This window comes from Patiria miniata, unplaced genomic scaffold (genome assembly GCF_015706575.1).
Source record: "Patiria miniata isolate m_02_andy unplaced genomic scaffold, ASM1570657v1 HiC_scaffold_19, whole genome shotgun sequence".
Lineage (NCBI taxonomy): Eukaryota > Metazoa > Echinodermata > Asteroidea > Valvatida > Asterinidae > Patiria > Patiria miniata.
Genome location: NW_024037057.1, coordinates 3,272,227 through 3,288,634, shown reverse-complemented (window position 1 = coordinate 3,288,634; position 16,408 = coordinate 3,272,227). Strand labels below are relative to the sequence as shown.

The following is a 16,408-nucleotide window of genomic DNA, read 5'->3' as shown; positions in this document are numbered from 1 at the left end:
AAATTATGGCACCTGGTGTGAAGTAATTTTCAAAAAAATGATATTTTTGTATACATTTCCAATGGTGGTCGGCCGACCACCGTTGGAAAAACCTATCTATTTTTCAACTACTGCTCCAACTTTACACTCTTTCCAGTCCAAATTTTGTTTGTTATTTGTTACATGTTTATGAACGGGTGCAGGCCAGCTAGTCTGGTTCCCTTACCCTCCACTTTTCCAGCATCTATAAATTGATCCATTTTACCTTTAATGGAGTCAGGGAACCAGACTACTTGAACAGTTTTGTTTTTCTTGGTTTTCCAGCATTTGAACGCAAAACTTCAAACATGTCAGTGTAACAATATTTGATCTATTATACTAACCCCTCAAATAGTTCATTTCTGAAAATTACAGCAAAAGCCAATGATGTACATTCCCTTTAAATATGTTGCCAAAGCCGTTGTCTGGTTCCCAGAGAAAATATATTCCACAACGACTCTAAAAACAACAATATTGATTCAGTACCAGACTGTACTTGTACTTCTACTTGGCATAACTTAACATCTTCCCTTGCTCAGAGATGCCAACCAGTACAGTTTTATTGTATTTTCCACGAGAAACTAGCGAAATACGATAATACAATTGTTCATAGTAAAATTTGATTTTCGTTAAAAAATAAATATACATTGCTAACAGGCAATGCAGCCATCACCAGACTGCTTTCATTTGACCTTGACCTTTGACCTAAAAAATGAAGCCCAGACATGTTTAGGCCTACATTTACATTTTGATCTGCTAATTTTCACTGAGCTTTCCCCTTGTGGCATTTTATATACTTCTAAAATGTGTATTGTGATGAGTTTATGTTGAATTCAATGTTAATGTATAGCATTTACCTATTACATGTAAACCTATGGCGTAATTCCGTTACCGCCCAGGCGTAATTCCGTTACCGTGATTAAAATGCAAATTATGAAAAGAGTGATTATTTTTTCAACTTTGTTCTGCATTGTAGTTAACAACACCCCTGAACTCTACAAATAACAGGTAGTGTCCAATTTTAAAATTTCAAAACTTCAGAGAGTTTTATTAATTTATGCGAGAACTCAAATATGCTTGTCCTCCGTCCGTAATTCCGTTACCGATATTAAGCTCCGCCCCTTAAAGGGTAATCTTGTGGGATTTTTTTTTTTTTAGCGGTCAATCAATTCTACTGGGTCTTGGCTCCCTTTCCATGTTTAGATTAGTTGCCTAGCATTGAACATATTTTCTTGGGAAAGAATAATCCTTGACAAAGTGACAAAATTCCGTAATTCCGTTACCAAAGAATTGCCCACACGTGTACATATTAACGTGTACACAGTCACGAAGTGGCAACTTAAAATGTGCAAATCCCCCACTATACATACTGGCACTCATGCAGTACAAACATAATTATATCGTTTGGGCCGGTCTGTTAAAATAATCAGTTCTTTATTGAAAGGTTAATCGCACGTGGAACAAATTAAGGGAGGGGGAATTAGGGCTTTTGTGGATCGCGGGCGTGTCGTTCCGTTGAAGTGCTGTCTAGTTTTCACATGATACACTGGAGGACCGAAATGCTTGGGGCGAGTGTGCACCGTATTGTACGGTGCATATAGTGTAGGCCGTGATGTATGTATTATTTATGAAATTCATTGCCGCGTTAACGGGCTAATATATAATGCAAATATCGCTATCCAGATCCCCTGCGGGGGGGGGGGGGGGGGGGGGGGGGGGGCACAAGAATGGCTCCCCTTCTCATCATGGAGCTGGAGAATGTGCTACGCTGATACTGTGTGTTTTAATACCCGTGTGGAAGTCAGTCCGGGGAATACAGATATTAGATTAATGCCTTGTGTTGACTGTGTGTTTTGAGCCGATGTCAGGGGCATATTTCTGTGCAGACTGTACTAACTGTCGCCACATGTACGTCCTCGGAACCGGTGCAATTAATTTTTATATTGTTAAAACAACATGGGGGATTGGTTTAGGCATGCATGTGTGTTACTGTATGTTAGAATTGTGCATTGAGTAAGACACTCATAGTACATTGTGCATGCAAGGGTGTACATTGTACGTTATGACTCAGTCAAGCCCCACCCACCAAAGAGTAAATTAAGCGGAACTGATGCAATTAATTTTTATATTGTCAAAACAATATGGGAGAACGGTTTAGTGTGGTGTGTCTGTATGTTAGAATAGTGTGCATTGAGTATTAAAGGACACTTATACATTGTACTGTACATAAGGGCAAATGAAGGGTGTGTATGTATAATGACTCAGTCAATCCCTACCCACCAAAATTACAATGTAATTTCAATGCAGCCTTTAATGTTGCATCATCCGTGCTCATTCAACAAATATGATTTTTTTGTCTCTTCATAAATTTGCAACTTGTTTTATTTCAACCCCAAAAACTCTTAAATTTTTTTTCTTTGGGGGTGGGGGATCTGTAACCCTCTGAAAAAAAGGGTTGTATATTGGCCATAAAAAGAGCCGCTTTACGAGCAGACTGGTTCCGGGTCTGTACACTATCAATACTGACTTTGGGGTGGGAACCAGCCTAGCAAGAAAGAATGGAATTATTGTGGGGCTGCAAGTACTTCAAAATGTGTAAAGGAAATAATTCAGTAATTAAACGTGGGCGTTTTTTTTCCGTTGAACTTACAGTCTCATTCAGAAGTGAGGAAATTTGTGTAATTCTATAAAAAAAAAAAAACGAGCAATTTAAAATATGTAAACTTTAAAATATGTAAAAATTCCCCTGTTAAATTTGAATACATAGTATGAGAAATTTTACTACATCTACCATACGTGTGTACAAAAAGGAAAATTTCAACTATCAATATTTTGTAACTGGCATATTTTCTGCCTGTGCACAGCGACTAGAATTGACTATGAATTGAGTTTAATCATGTTAATCCATGCAATACATTGCAGATGGGATTAAGTAGGACAGGCATATTTTCTCTGCTCTCAAAGATTAACCAGCAGCGTATAAAGCGTGTGCATTATTTTTTTTTTTTCGCTGCGGTTGTGTGCGTTGCGTGGTTCACTTGGCTGAAATGCCCTCGGGTCAAATGGCACATTCGACGGCTGAGATTGTACGTGCTCAATGCCTTGTCCCATGCTGTTGATGGGGAATTTGGTGTCTGCAGAAAATTATCCGATTAAATAATTATGGAGGCAGAGAACGGGAAATATCATACAGAGCGTGCAGTGGTTGTTATCACAAGGAAGAAATTTCAGTAGAATTACATAGAGGGTAGTACGTGTACATGTTATACATATAGCTCAAAATTTGTATACTAGACCACAACTAAACCATTGTCAAAATGTTTGAAAGTTGGATTTGAAAAAAATTGAAATGGTTAAACGGAATGCACAACATGTACTTGTGCTGCAGTTTTCAGAAATAAATTGATTCAGAGGACTGGTATGTTATAGCAAATATTGTTAAACTGACTTGCTTTGGGCTTGTAAATGCTGGAAAAACCAAGAAAACCAATCATCATCTTGTAGTCTGGTTCCCTGACCCCACTTAATATTAACAGAACAATTGATAGATTTTGGGGAATTGTAAGGTTAAAGAATCAGTCTAGCAGGTTTGTACCCCTTCATAGGTGTGTAATCACTTGCAAAGAAAATGCGGAATAACTTAATATAAAAACTAGGAGTGGTTTTTGAAAAAAAACCCAGGTTTTTCCAACGCTGGTCGACCGAACATTGTTGGAAAAATACACTTTTTCTTGAAAATGTCAGCACACCAGGAGTCACGATTTTACAGGATGCTGTCATTCCCTAACAATTCAGTAAGGTATTTTGTGATGTTTTGATCATTTCTTTTTTTGATGTTTGCAAATGTTGTATCTTTCCTTTAAAGCTGCTCTACGTTTGCTCTTCAACATACGAAATATTTTTTTATATTTTATATTCAACCCTCTAAACCCTCGTTAGCTTTGGCATCCTTATATAATGCACAAAAAAGACACGTACACAAAGTATTGTCTGGCTGCAGACAATGCAAAAATTGTGAGTTATTATTCCGTAACTCAACGTTGACAGATTTTTTAATTTGATGTCTCAGAATGCAAAAGTGAAAACTTCAGTATTTCTAAAAAAAAACTAGCAATTTACAAACAAAAGTTATGTTTCAACGTGAAACTCGAATTTATGTCACTGTTCACAGGAACAGCAAATTTAAAGCCCACTAATGGTAGTTGTTATAAATGGTAAATGGTACCAAAAAAATGTACATTGTAATTCATATCTAAGATGAACATTTGACCGGGGCCCAATTTCATAGAGCTGCTTAATGGTAAGCAGAAAAGTTGTGCTTACTAAACATGCTAAAGCAGAAAATCATGCTGCCGCTTAAGCACTATTTCATGCCGTGAATCTGTGCTTATAGGCTAAGCGTGCTTTTGCTGTGCTTACTGGATCCTACACACAAGGATTAACGACTCGGCCCAACTCCTGGGCCCAATTTCATAGCACTGCTTAATAGTAAACAGAAAAGTTGTGCTTACTATAGCAGAAAATCATGCTGCTGCTTAAGCACTATTTCATGCTAACGGTTGCGCGCATGGAGATTTCTACTGTTACGTCACTGATTTAAGCACAGTTTTCTTCTGGGGTTAAGCGTGCTTTTGCTGTGCTTACTGCTTAACGGTCCCTATGAAATAGATGGACGCTCGGTAAGCACAAAGTCGGCTGTTAAGCAGCGCTATGAAATTGGGCCTAGGTCACTTATAGAGTCAGGTAGTGCTGTTAGTGAGCCATTGGGTTTGGTTCGTGTTCAGTTCGTGTTTGGTTTGGCACTTTTTATCCAAACATTGGTTCAGTTCCAGTTCGGCAGCGAATCAGACTGTCAAAACGAGTTGCTGCCAGGTATGCCTACCCCGTTAATCATCTTCGTGCAAAACAAACCTCTTTTGGGAGCCCTTTGTAGTGCCCAGTCCCGTGCCCGTATTCCTGCCCCGGTCCACATGTGGATAGGGTTTTCAGTCCCTGCCTGATTCCGTGGGTTTTACCTAAGGAGCATTCCTTTGCGGTTTTCCTCCCACCTCTGAAACTGTAATTTCTTCCGATTGTCTTCTTTCTTCAGGCTTTCGAGCTACAGTGCCTAGGGTGCTTTTGAGGAATCCTTGGTTTCGTTACCAGAAATAAATAAGGGAATAAATGTGTGCTCGAGAGGTTTAAATCACTCTGTTTAACCCTAAAAGGGCCGGGGGGGGGGCGGAATCCGCCCCCCCCTCAACATTTTCCGCGATAGCTTCTAAAAAAAATTTTTTCGCGACCCGAGCTATTATGACTTTTTAGCCTCGAGCTTTGCGCATCTTTTGATACCAAAAACATAAAAATCGGACCACGGGTTTGCACGTAGCGAAAAATTTTCCGGCGCTACGCGCCGTGAAAACTGAATTTTCGCATAAACGTCGTGTACACCGAGCAGAATTGGCATTCATACATATGAATAATTAATTAGCCATAATTCCCAAACCCTTTGACCTATAGTCATGAAATTTCTTGGGCATGTTGAGGAAGAGTTGTTCTATGCATGTAGTGAGTTTCAAAAATTGTCGTCACTCGATGGCCGAGATCTTAGGGGGGGGGGGGGCGGAATCCACCCCCCCCCCCCCCCCCCCCCCCCCCGGCTGAGAGATGGTCAAAATAACCCGGCCCCTTTAGGGTTAAGACCGCTTAGAGTCTGGGTGCTGATAATTACCCGAGCCGCCCAGACTCCAAGCGGTCTTAAACAGAGTGATTAATACCGACCGAGCACATATTTATTCCCATTCATAAATGCCTTTTCGGTTAAAAAAAATATAATATTTTGGTCAAAAAATCCCAATTTTGTTCAAGCTAAATAATGGAGTGTTCAGCTGGCGATTAAGATGTAAACAACCCTTTTATGGAGATTGACGCGCGCGCGGCACGTTCAGTGCGATGTCGCGTAGAACGCACCTGGCGCGTTGCGTTTTGAATTTAGAACTATAAAATTCTGACTCCCTGGTAGTGTTGCGCATGCCTACGTGAGGACTGTGAACGTTCAACCAATGAAACGGTAAGAGGCACTGGATTTTTAGGAGTCCACATTTTATGTGACACTGGAAAAGTGTTTAAGACCAGCTAGCCATGTCTTTATCATCCGTTTAAGACCGGCCACGTGATGGGCTCTCGACCAATAGGAATGGCTAAACTGTCGGAGGTATTTATGAATAATAATTAACCCTTACCCTACTTGACCCTCCAACGCATGCCAATTGTGCCTCAAGAAAATCTCCTATGTTTTTTGCATGGCCCTCCAATATCTGCCATGTCATTTCAAGGGTAACTGGACAGGCACTCCAATACATGCCACAGAGAACAATGAGAGTCCTCTGATAACAAAGTGAGTGCCCCCAGCTGGTCAGTATCAGGCACCCTCCAGGGCCTCCAACTCCTGCCAATTGGAGCCTTCACTGCTACATCAAAGTATCCTCCAATAAACTGCAGCTGGAGGGCATTGGCATAACCAACTGACATGCAGTAAACTACCCTCAGAGAGTAAGGGTTAATATGAACCCAGGTAGGGAATTTTATGTCAAACTAATGCTCAATGTTTAGTTTACCAGTTGCGTAACAACAGAATGGTTGATAAGACCACACAAAAAAAGTCCCCGGTTTCTGGTATGGAGCTTGCCCAAAAAGGGGTGCGGCGACGCGGCTTTTTTTTTTTTTTTTACCTGGTTTTTTTTTTGCTTCAAATGTCGGCTGATGACTGCAAATGGTGTCCGACTAAACTTAGTGCAAATATTATGGGAGACCAGAGAGGCCACATAAAGCTTATTCTCGATCATAACCCCATCTAAAAACACGTTAAAATTGTGCAGCAGCAGGATTCCAGTCAAACCAGTGAGTTTGGCGGTTTTGAGACATCATCTTTCATTGAAAAAAAAACTTTTTCATTTTGCCGACGCGTATGGCTACGGCCACGCGCGCGCATACCAGAAACCGGAGACTCTTTTTTTTGGCCTAATGGTTACCGATAGCTAAATGTTTGCGTACATGTACATGTATCCGTTTAGATGCGAAACCTCTCTTTTATATGCCATGGCAAAGAATACTATACACGTATGTATACAGTACCTGACATGATGTACAATGTACTGTGTATATCCTCAGCGCATTTTCTCTGCGACAAGGCCTACCGTTACATGTACGGTATTCATGCAAGTAAAAGCCTGCTTATTAATCACAACAGATACAGGCCCATCTTCCCAATTGCACATGAATCATGCCATTTCTAAGTACATGTAGGATTCTTGGTGAGGTTGATGAGTCTGCAATTTGCCCGCCCTTCCCTTCAGTGATCTGCAGAAAGGTTAAGTGGAGGACGAATGACAGATGTATGCAATGTACTGGTCTTTGATAAAAAGTCTGCAACTGTTGTGAGACAGGGCGGACCCATTTAAAGCTTAGTAGGAGGACAATGTACATTGCCTACAGTGCATTGTGCATTGTATTGAATAAGGCCAAGAAAAAAGTTGTTTCCTACATGTACATGTAGTACATTGAGAAAAAAATAGGGTGGGGAATACATGTAGGTGAATTTCTGTTTGGCACAATATTTTTAAGGCACGAAAAATAGGTGGGATGGTGGTCGTTTAATTTGATTTTTTTTTGAGGGGGTGGGTGGGGTGGGAGGTGGGGATGGGGAGGATTGCATGCATTGATAACAGCTAACATGTTAATTAACTGTTCAGTATGCATTTGCTGTGCTGTTTATTACATGCTTCGGTGCACTGCATGGCAAAACCGCACTGCTGCCCAATTTACAAAAGATGACATTACAACAATTTTTAAAAATGTAGTCCTGACAATGTCCACCAAACATGCCAAGGCTAGAGTGTATGAGTCAGTTTTGATATGAAACCTAAGTTTTTCAAGGCACAAAGGCTCATTTGCATACAGTAAACCAGGCGAATTACACGTATTATGCAAAAGCTTATCTGTATTAAAGATCGTACTGGTACTGGTACTAAACTATTCCTTGTGGCTTTTATTTACGTCATCTTTAGTGAGGGTAGCTCCGATCAGTGCAGGGCACTGCTTTCCTTGGAGGCCCTCGATATGAGAAATATGAGACCCATTATGTAGCACCTTTAAGGGTGACAAGGTGCTGCGGTGCATATCGCAGCCACTGCCAGAAACACCGGGGCAAACCCCTTCTCTTAGCGATAAGTGTTACTGGGGTCTTTAACGTGCATTACACAACACACGGGACCTACGGCTTTACGTCCCATCCGAAGGACGAAGCAATATAATGGTTAAGTGCCTTGCTCAAGGGCACAAGTGTCTGGGCCCGGGCTTGAACCCACGCCACTGTTGCCTCTGAAACACCAGAGCAAGACTCCGGTGTTCTTAACCGCTAGGCCATGACACTCCACTGGTGTCATTTACATGCATAGAAGAATCAAGAAATGTAGGTGATTTCCAAAGGTCAGACAATTTTGACTAATTGTTGGAAATAAAGAGTTCTATTGAAAAAAATGGTGTTTTGGATCAAAAGGCTGTGCATGGGTTTTTCACTGTTTTCTCAAAAAGTGTAGGTTAGCTCTTGAACGTTCGCCTTTGGATTTTAGTGATGTTATAATTGGAAACGAAGACAAAAGCTTCAAAAGGAAATGATCGTATGCCTTTAGAGGTAGAGTAGATTATTTGCATCATTTGATCCAAAAAATACATGTAACTGATCAAATTATTGTTGAAAAGCATAAGTCCCTTGGTTTAAAGATATTGTAATGACACTAAACTCCTTGTGAAATTATTCCTTCTGGCATGTCTGGCATACTGTCAATTTGGAAAAAAAATAAACGTTTCCAAAGATGCGTCAAGTGACTCAATTTTGGAAATTTCTGTTAGTGGTTGTTTGTCATTTGACGAATCCATGAATGGTTGCATGCAAGCATTAACCCGACGCACACGAGTGTGCGGTTGCTATTATTCGTCGGTTTAGTGCGTGACATCGCGTAGCTGCAATCAGCTGAATGACAACATGTTCCGAATGCTGATTTCAGGCACAATTCAAAACATGACTCGGCAACTTTTTGAATAAAATCAAGATCCTAGAATATTGTTTTCTCGGAATGTATAGCATTCACTGAGCTGAAACTTCATCAGGTTAGTTGTTAAGCACCCATCTTTAGATGGGTACTTTAGATTTTGAGCACTTTTGTTGCTTCAAACGAAAAAAATTCACAAATGACAAATGATCTACCCTACCTTTAACATGTTTAATGATCAAATCAATTTATTATTACTTTTATTTCATCATTACGTGATAAATTTGTGCCTCTCCATATTCGCTTAAAAGGTAATGTTTTGAAGAGAAACTTCTAGAGCCACTTACATGCACATGCTTGGAACATTATTGAATAACATGCATAAATTAGGTACTCAAATACCGTGCTTCACGTACAGCTAGAAAACATTTGCACTATTTTTAACAATATTTTTTTTGTTTTTTTTGGTCTCAGGACAATCAATCTCTCTTGTCGCTGGAGTGGATTCTCGAGCTGATCGGCAACGAGATCGAGAAAGACCCAAAGCGCCCTCACATCATCGACATCATGCCCAACCTGCGATTCTTACTGCGCTGTGAGAAGTACATCCAGGATCCCGAGTACGACATGAAGAACTTTGAGAAAAGGGTGAGACATCCTTGGAGTATGTCTAATTTTTTTTATTTTTCCCCCTCAACTAAACCACAAAGGAAGGCTGACTAGGAGCATTGCAACAAGGCATGTACCGCTATGACTAGTGCGACTGGTCGATTCGTTGCCAATGCTAAAAAAAAAAAAAGCATTGTAGTCATGACCGTCAATGAGCCAGTTCGGTATTCCAAAATAGTCTGGTGCACAGCAAGATTCGACGATACTTTTCAAGTTACAGAGTTTTAAACACAACCACCAGTTCTGTCCACGGATCACAAAAAAAAAGGCGTGCGTTCTTTCATCAAAACGAAAACAAGTCACACGTGTGCCTATGTGATTTGTTTTCGTTTTGCTGAAAGAACACTGAATTTTTTTGTGATCCATGGACAGAACCTTAAAACGGTGGTTGTGTTTAAAATTCTGTAACTTAAAAAGTACGTAAGTGATTTGAATGGTTCTTGTACTAAAAGAAAGGTTATGCATTGGGTTTTCTATCCTAGGTTTTGAAAGTACTACATGCAGAACTTCACTAAAACAATAGTCCCAACATTTGGGTTTCGTTTTTTTTACTCACCCCGTATTGTTTTATTGTGTTTTACTGCCCCATAAGAAACCATGTACCGGTATGTGAACATGATGCTGTGCACACATACATGTACACATTTACTGAGATATACTACAGTATAATCGTGTGTAATATGGATTGTTTGCAGTTCCACAACGTCTTCGCCTTGAACCTGGCCATCCCCGAAGAGAAGGTCATCAAGCAGATCACGGCCCACAGCGCCAAGCATCCTGACAAGATGAAGGAGGCGGGGCAGAGCGACGAAGCAGACACCAGCAGAACGCAGGTCAGTCAAAACAGGGGGCTGTTTGGCAGAGTTGCAATCGAGCCAATCACAAATCAATTGACAAGTCAGGTCAGAAGTAATCAGAGATGAACATTAAAGGTACCAGTAGGGTAAATCATTTGCAGCCATCCAAAAACTAACTGACGGTATTATTGTTGAAAACTTACTTGGGTTAAAGATAGCAATGGCATTAAACTCCCTGTCAAATTATTCTTTGTGGCAAGCTCTCATTTTGAAGAAAACAATGAAAGAAGGCCATTTCCTATGATTCGTCAAGTGACACATCATTGGAAATTTCCGTTAGTAGTTCATTTTGTAATCTGTGAATGGGTGCGTGCAAGCGTTGACACGACACACACGCGTGCGCGGTTGCTATTATTCATCAGTTCAACAACGCGACATCGCGTAGCTGCAATCGACTGAATGAGAACGTGTCCCAGGCGCTGATTTGGGGTGTAATTCAAATCATGAGCCGGCAAATTTTGAATTGAAAACGTAGCTCCTAGAACTTTGTTTTTTCGCAGAATATACAGCATTCACAGAGCTAAAACTTCCCCAGGTTATTTGTTAATAGATTTTGAGCTCTTTTGTTGCACCAAACAAAAAAATACTCCTATACAAGGCCAAAAAAATAAGCCTCCGGTTTCTGGCATGTCTGGTATGCGCACGCGTCGCCGTAGCCATGCGCGTCGGCAAAATTAAAAAGTTTTTTTTTCAATAAAAGATGATGTCTCAAAACCACCAAACTCACTGGTTTGACTGGAATCCTGCTGCTGCACAATTTTAACGTGTTTTTAGATGGGGTTATGATCGAGAATAAGCTTTATGTGGCCTCTCTGGACTCCCATATATTTACACTAAGTTTAGTCGGGCACCATTTGCAGTCATCAGCTGACATTTGAAGCAAAAAAAACAGGTAAAAAAAAAAAAAGCCGCGTCACCGCACCACTTTTTGGGCAAGCTCCATACCAGAAACCGGATACTCTTTTTTTTTGGCCCAATGTGTCCAGAAATCACATCAATCCTTTACAGTGTGCCCAGAAATAACGTATTCCCATTAAATCCTGTCGATTTTTAAATGCAGGTCAACTTGCATGCTTTATGGTGCACACATCCAGAATGGGAATTACAAAGACTTTTTTCTCTTTGTCTTACTTCTCCCCACAGAGGCGTAACGCTCTGTACACGTCCAGCGTCAAGAACTTCCTGAATTACTTTACGTCGTCGGGTCGCCTTGTGACCGTGGACGTAGCCTGCGGAGTGGCTGACCTCATTTGGCACCGGGTCAGCGATTTCTTCGGCCACCAGCTCGAGTTGGAGCCCATCAGGACGGTCAACACGGTCATCATTTTTGCTTTTGGTGAGAATTGTTTTTTTTTTTTGCTTATAGGAAGAATTCACTATGGATGCCGTTAACAAGTAGTCTGTGTAATAGACCCTTGCGAAAAGCTTTGCTACCTGATCAGATTCACCGATTAATTATGCAAGACAACCGCCTCTTGACCTCTAGATTTTGACCAATCAGCGGGCGCTTTCTACATCGGGTCTTCGGTCATGCACCCGTTGTCGCGTCGTAGACATCTGGATTAATAAAACCTAGACACGACAATAATACGCTGTGAACTGAGCAAACAGAGGCTGCGGTTACGCGCTCTGTATTATGTTTCGCGATACGCGTACACCGCGCCAAGCTTGTCTAGGTTTTTTTAGATCTTTGCCCGGCCAGTGTTGTATTACAAAAACACTGCATTCCAATTGACCAATCAAAGCTTAAGTCCAGATTTGGGAATGAAATGATGTCAGGATTTAGTCAAGTCGACTTCGATTGGCTGGTGCGCGGGGTCGCATAAATTTGCCTGCTTAGATGTATCAGACGTTTGACCAGAGACAGAGCTCCATGGAGAACGGGTGATACTCAGACTAGTGAACAAGTACCCCCGTGCAGTTATAAAAACGTTTCACGCCATATGCACGTGAACCAGTGAGCGCGCACAAAGAGTGTGTTCCTCCCACAAGTGGTTATGGGTTAATGTTTATTGACAACAGAGTAAAGTAAAAAAGTAAAGTCTGTCATGAGCCAATGTGGCCCATCAGGCCGGCGTTTATCTCCGGTTTCAGTAGCATGAAACGACTGAGAATATTTCTGTTCCCCCTGGATGGGATGCTAGTCCATCGCAGTTTACTCCCCAGCTAATGCCGGTACCCATTTGTACTCCTGGGTGGAGAGAGGCAAGTGGTGGTGAAGTGGCTTGCCTAAGGACACAACATATATGGCCAGCAGCTGGATTATTGACAACAGAGCAGAGATGTAATCCACTCATTCAACGCAAGTCAATCACAAGTCATAAAATCAAGTCACAATCTGTTTGCATCAACTTTGAAGAAGGCACTTTGTTGTTCATACGTCAAACACTAGTCACCATGAGTCAATCACAAGTCAAACACAAGTCTTCCTGTCTCAAGTCCAGTCACATTTTATTCAAATCAACTGTGAATAAAAGACATTCCTTTGTCATTGTTCATCCCGCTATTGTTTTTTGACTTGCGAATTGACTTGGTTTAACTTGGGATTTGAGTTGGGATTTGACTTGTGAATTGACTTGTGATTTGACTTGTGATTGACTTGCGGTTTAACTTGGGATTTGACTTGTGATTTGACTCGTGAATTAACTTGTGAATTAACTGGTGTTGTGAATCGACTTGTGAATTGGCTTGTGAATTGACTTGTGAATCGACTTGTGAATTGACTTGTGGATGACTTGTGAATTGACTTGTGAATTGACTTGTGAATTGACTAGTGATTTGACTTGTGATTTGACTTGTGAATTGACTTGTGAATTGACTTGTGAATTGACTTGTGAATTGACTTGTGAATTAACTTGTGAATTGACTTTTGATTTGACTTGTGATTTGACTTGTGAATTGACTTGTGAATTGACCTGTGAATTGACTTGTGATTTGACTTGTGAATTGACTTGTGAATTGACTTGTGAATTGACTTGTGATTTGACTTGTGATTTGACTTGTGAATTGACTCGTGATTTGACTTGTGATTTGACTTGTGATTCCAACGCTTCAACGGAGTAGTGTCTGTTTTTTAACGCTCGAAGTCTACTTTGGTGTGTTTGTGCAGATGAGCTTGACTTTGACGGATTAGATATGGATCGCTATGCACTGCAGTCGGTGACTCTCAAGAACCTTGTGGATGACAGCAAAGCCCCTCCAGTAAGTCAACTCACCCTGCAAAGATTTTTCGACACGATTCTGGTGTTTAAAGCCAGTAATTTGCGTGTTAAGGTCTGGTGATTTGGGTGTTAAAGTCTTGTGATTTGGGTGTTAAAGTCTTGTGCTTTGGATTTCAAGGTCTTGTGATTCGGGTGTTAAAGTCTGGTAATTTGAGTGTTAGAGTCTGGTGATTTGGGTGTTAAAGTTTGGTGATTTAGGTGTCAAAATGTCTGGTGATCTGAGAGTTAGAGTCTTGTGATTTGGGTGTTAAAATCTGGTGATTTGGGTGTTAAAGTCCAGTGAATGGGGTGTTTCAGTCTGGTGATTTTGGTGAACAGTCTGGTGATTTGGGTGTTAAAGTCTGGTGAAATGGGTGTTTCAGTCTGGTGATTTTGGTGTTAAAGTCTGTTGATTTGGGTGTTATAGCGTATTTTCCTCTTGTTTATTTTTATTTGTCGCAGGATAAAGTTCTTGCTGCCCTGTGCCGGCACATTGACACGTCTGCTCCGTTGGTGGAGGCTTTTGCAGTCGACGCCGCGGACACCACACTCCTATCCTACACATCAGACAGAGTATGTTTAAAGGGAATATACATCATTTGCAAACATCGAAAAATGAAACTACCAAGTTTTTACGAAATACCTTACTAGGATGTTGGTAAATGACAGTCTCAAGCATCTTGTAAAATTATGGCACCTGGTGTGAAGTCATTTTCAAGAAAATTGTATTTTTGTAAACATTTCCAACGGTGGCCGGCCGACCAGCGTTGGAAAAACCTAACTATTTTTCAACTTCTGCTCCAAATTTACCAATTTTTTCAGTCCAAATTTTGTTTGCTATTGGTTACATGTTCATGAACGGGTGCAGGCCAGCTAGACTAGTTCCCTTGCCTTACAATTTTCCATCATCTATAAATTGATCCATTTTATTTTTTGTTGAGTCAGGGAACCAGACTACTTGAACATTTTTGTTTTTCTTGGTTTTTCCAACCTTTTCGAACACCAAACTTCAAAAATGTCAGTGTAACAATATTTGATCTATTATACTAACCTCTCAAATAGTTCATTTCTGAAAATTACAGCAAAAGCCAATGATATACATTCCCTTTAAGGATTTAACCACGATATTGTTACACAGGGCTCAGTCAAAGATACATTGTAATCATTGAAAGCCTGGTATGAAAAGGCCCAGGTTTTTAAAAGGGAAAATCACCTCGTGGGTATGCAGTAAACATGTTCAAAATACACAGTGCCCCCACTCCAACCTGTCCCCACCCCTAGCACCCCCTCCCTCTCACCGCGCCCCATCCCCACCCCCACCCCCCTTTTGAATTTTCATGGCCAGCCTGGTCTAAAAATTATTTGAAAAAGTCACAGCCTCCCTCCCCCAATTGGCTTCCTCGCCTCACTTCTGCACTCACCTGGGCCCAATTTCACGGCGCTGATTAACAGTTAGCAGAAAAGCTGTGTTTAGCATAGCAGAAAAATTTGCTAACCTTAAGCACTATTTCACGGCGTGTGTGTGCTAACGGTCGCGTGTGCATCGAGATTTCTATAGTTACGTCACTAAGTTAAGCAAATTTTTCCTCTGAAGTAAGCGTGCCTTTTGCTGTGCTTATGCTTACGGTCTCCATGAAATAGACGGAGGCTCTGTTAGCAGAAAATCGTGTGCTTCGCAGCGCCGTGAAATTGGGCCCCAATGATAATTTGTGAATTTGTATTCACTAATAAGGGGGCATATTTGCGGTCATACATGTAGCCCTTAAGCACTGACTGGACAGTCTTTACCCTCTCGTTATGCTTTTTTTTTTGTCTCTCTTTCTGCACGCAGAAAAGCCGCTCGACCCGCTTCGTGGAGCACGCCGAGACGTACCTGGACAAGTACATCTTCATCTCCAACTTGAAGAAGACGCGGGGCCGCAAGTGCAGCCTCTTCCAGCGTCTGTACAAAGTCGTGGCCACCACCCAGAACGAGGTCTGCCTCTTCCCCCAGGAGACGGACACGGAGCTGTGCAAACGAATAGCCCTCTACATGGCCGAGGAGCGCAAGGGCTATTAACAGAAACAAAATAGCAAAATCGACCCCCGATGTACCCAGACCCCTCGATAAAAAATACTGTAAAAAAAATTTACAAAAAAAATCTGGGTGCACCTTTGACGTCATCTAGAATTGCACATAGATTCTACTCGTGGTTTTGCTTCTTCTGTTTTTTTACTCCAGGTTTCAGTAGCAACTTTGAATGCACTTCTCAATTTTTGCGTCTTTTTTTAGAATCGTAACAGATAATTTCGGTGGAATTTGGAAAAAAATCTGCAGAAGGCACTGGGAACTTATAAACGGGGACACTGTTAATACGTTATGTACTTTGGTGCGGATTCTATGCAGAGAGAAAGCGAGTTTGTGATGATGAAAGCGTTATGCTTTTTAAAAAAAACGGGGAGAGAGTTTAGATGTTCTGGGCTGCAGCGGAGAAGCAGATGAGCCTGTTCCACTGCGCACTCTCGTATATTAGAGAAAGGATCCGTGCTGGTATCGACTTGCATCTTGGTTGTTTCTGCAGTATGCATCCATCGACAGAGAAGGCGCATGTACGAGAACTGCTTAGACTCACAGTACACACCGCTCGTAGCTTCT

At 41.2% G+C, this 16,408-nt stretch overlaps 1 protein-coding gene across 1 annotated transcript in view; it reads left to right on the top strand.

Annotated features, from left to right (window-relative positions):
- Nucleotides 1-16,198, top strand: part of LOC119725335 — a 32,057-nt gene extending 15,859 nt beyond the window's left edge. Inside the window, exons 3-8 of the mRNA XM_038196729.1 lie at nucleotides 9,522-9,695; nucleotides 10,412-10,549; nucleotides 11,717-11,909; nucleotides 13,683-13,774; nucleotides 14,236-14,346; nucleotides 15,605-16,198. Coding sequence (XP_038052657.1) covers nucleotides 9,522-9,695; nucleotides 10,412-10,549; nucleotides 11,717-11,909; nucleotides 13,683-13,774; nucleotides 14,236-14,346; nucleotides 15,605-15,832 — 936 coding nt within the window. The 3' untranslated portion in view covers nucleotides 15,833-16,198. The remainder of the gene's footprint in view (nucleotides 1-9,521; nucleotides 9,696-10,411; nucleotides 10,550-11,716; nucleotides 11,910-13,682; nucleotides 13,775-14,235; nucleotides 14,347-15,604) is intronic.
- Nucleotides 16,199-16,408: the final 210 nt, after the last annotated feature.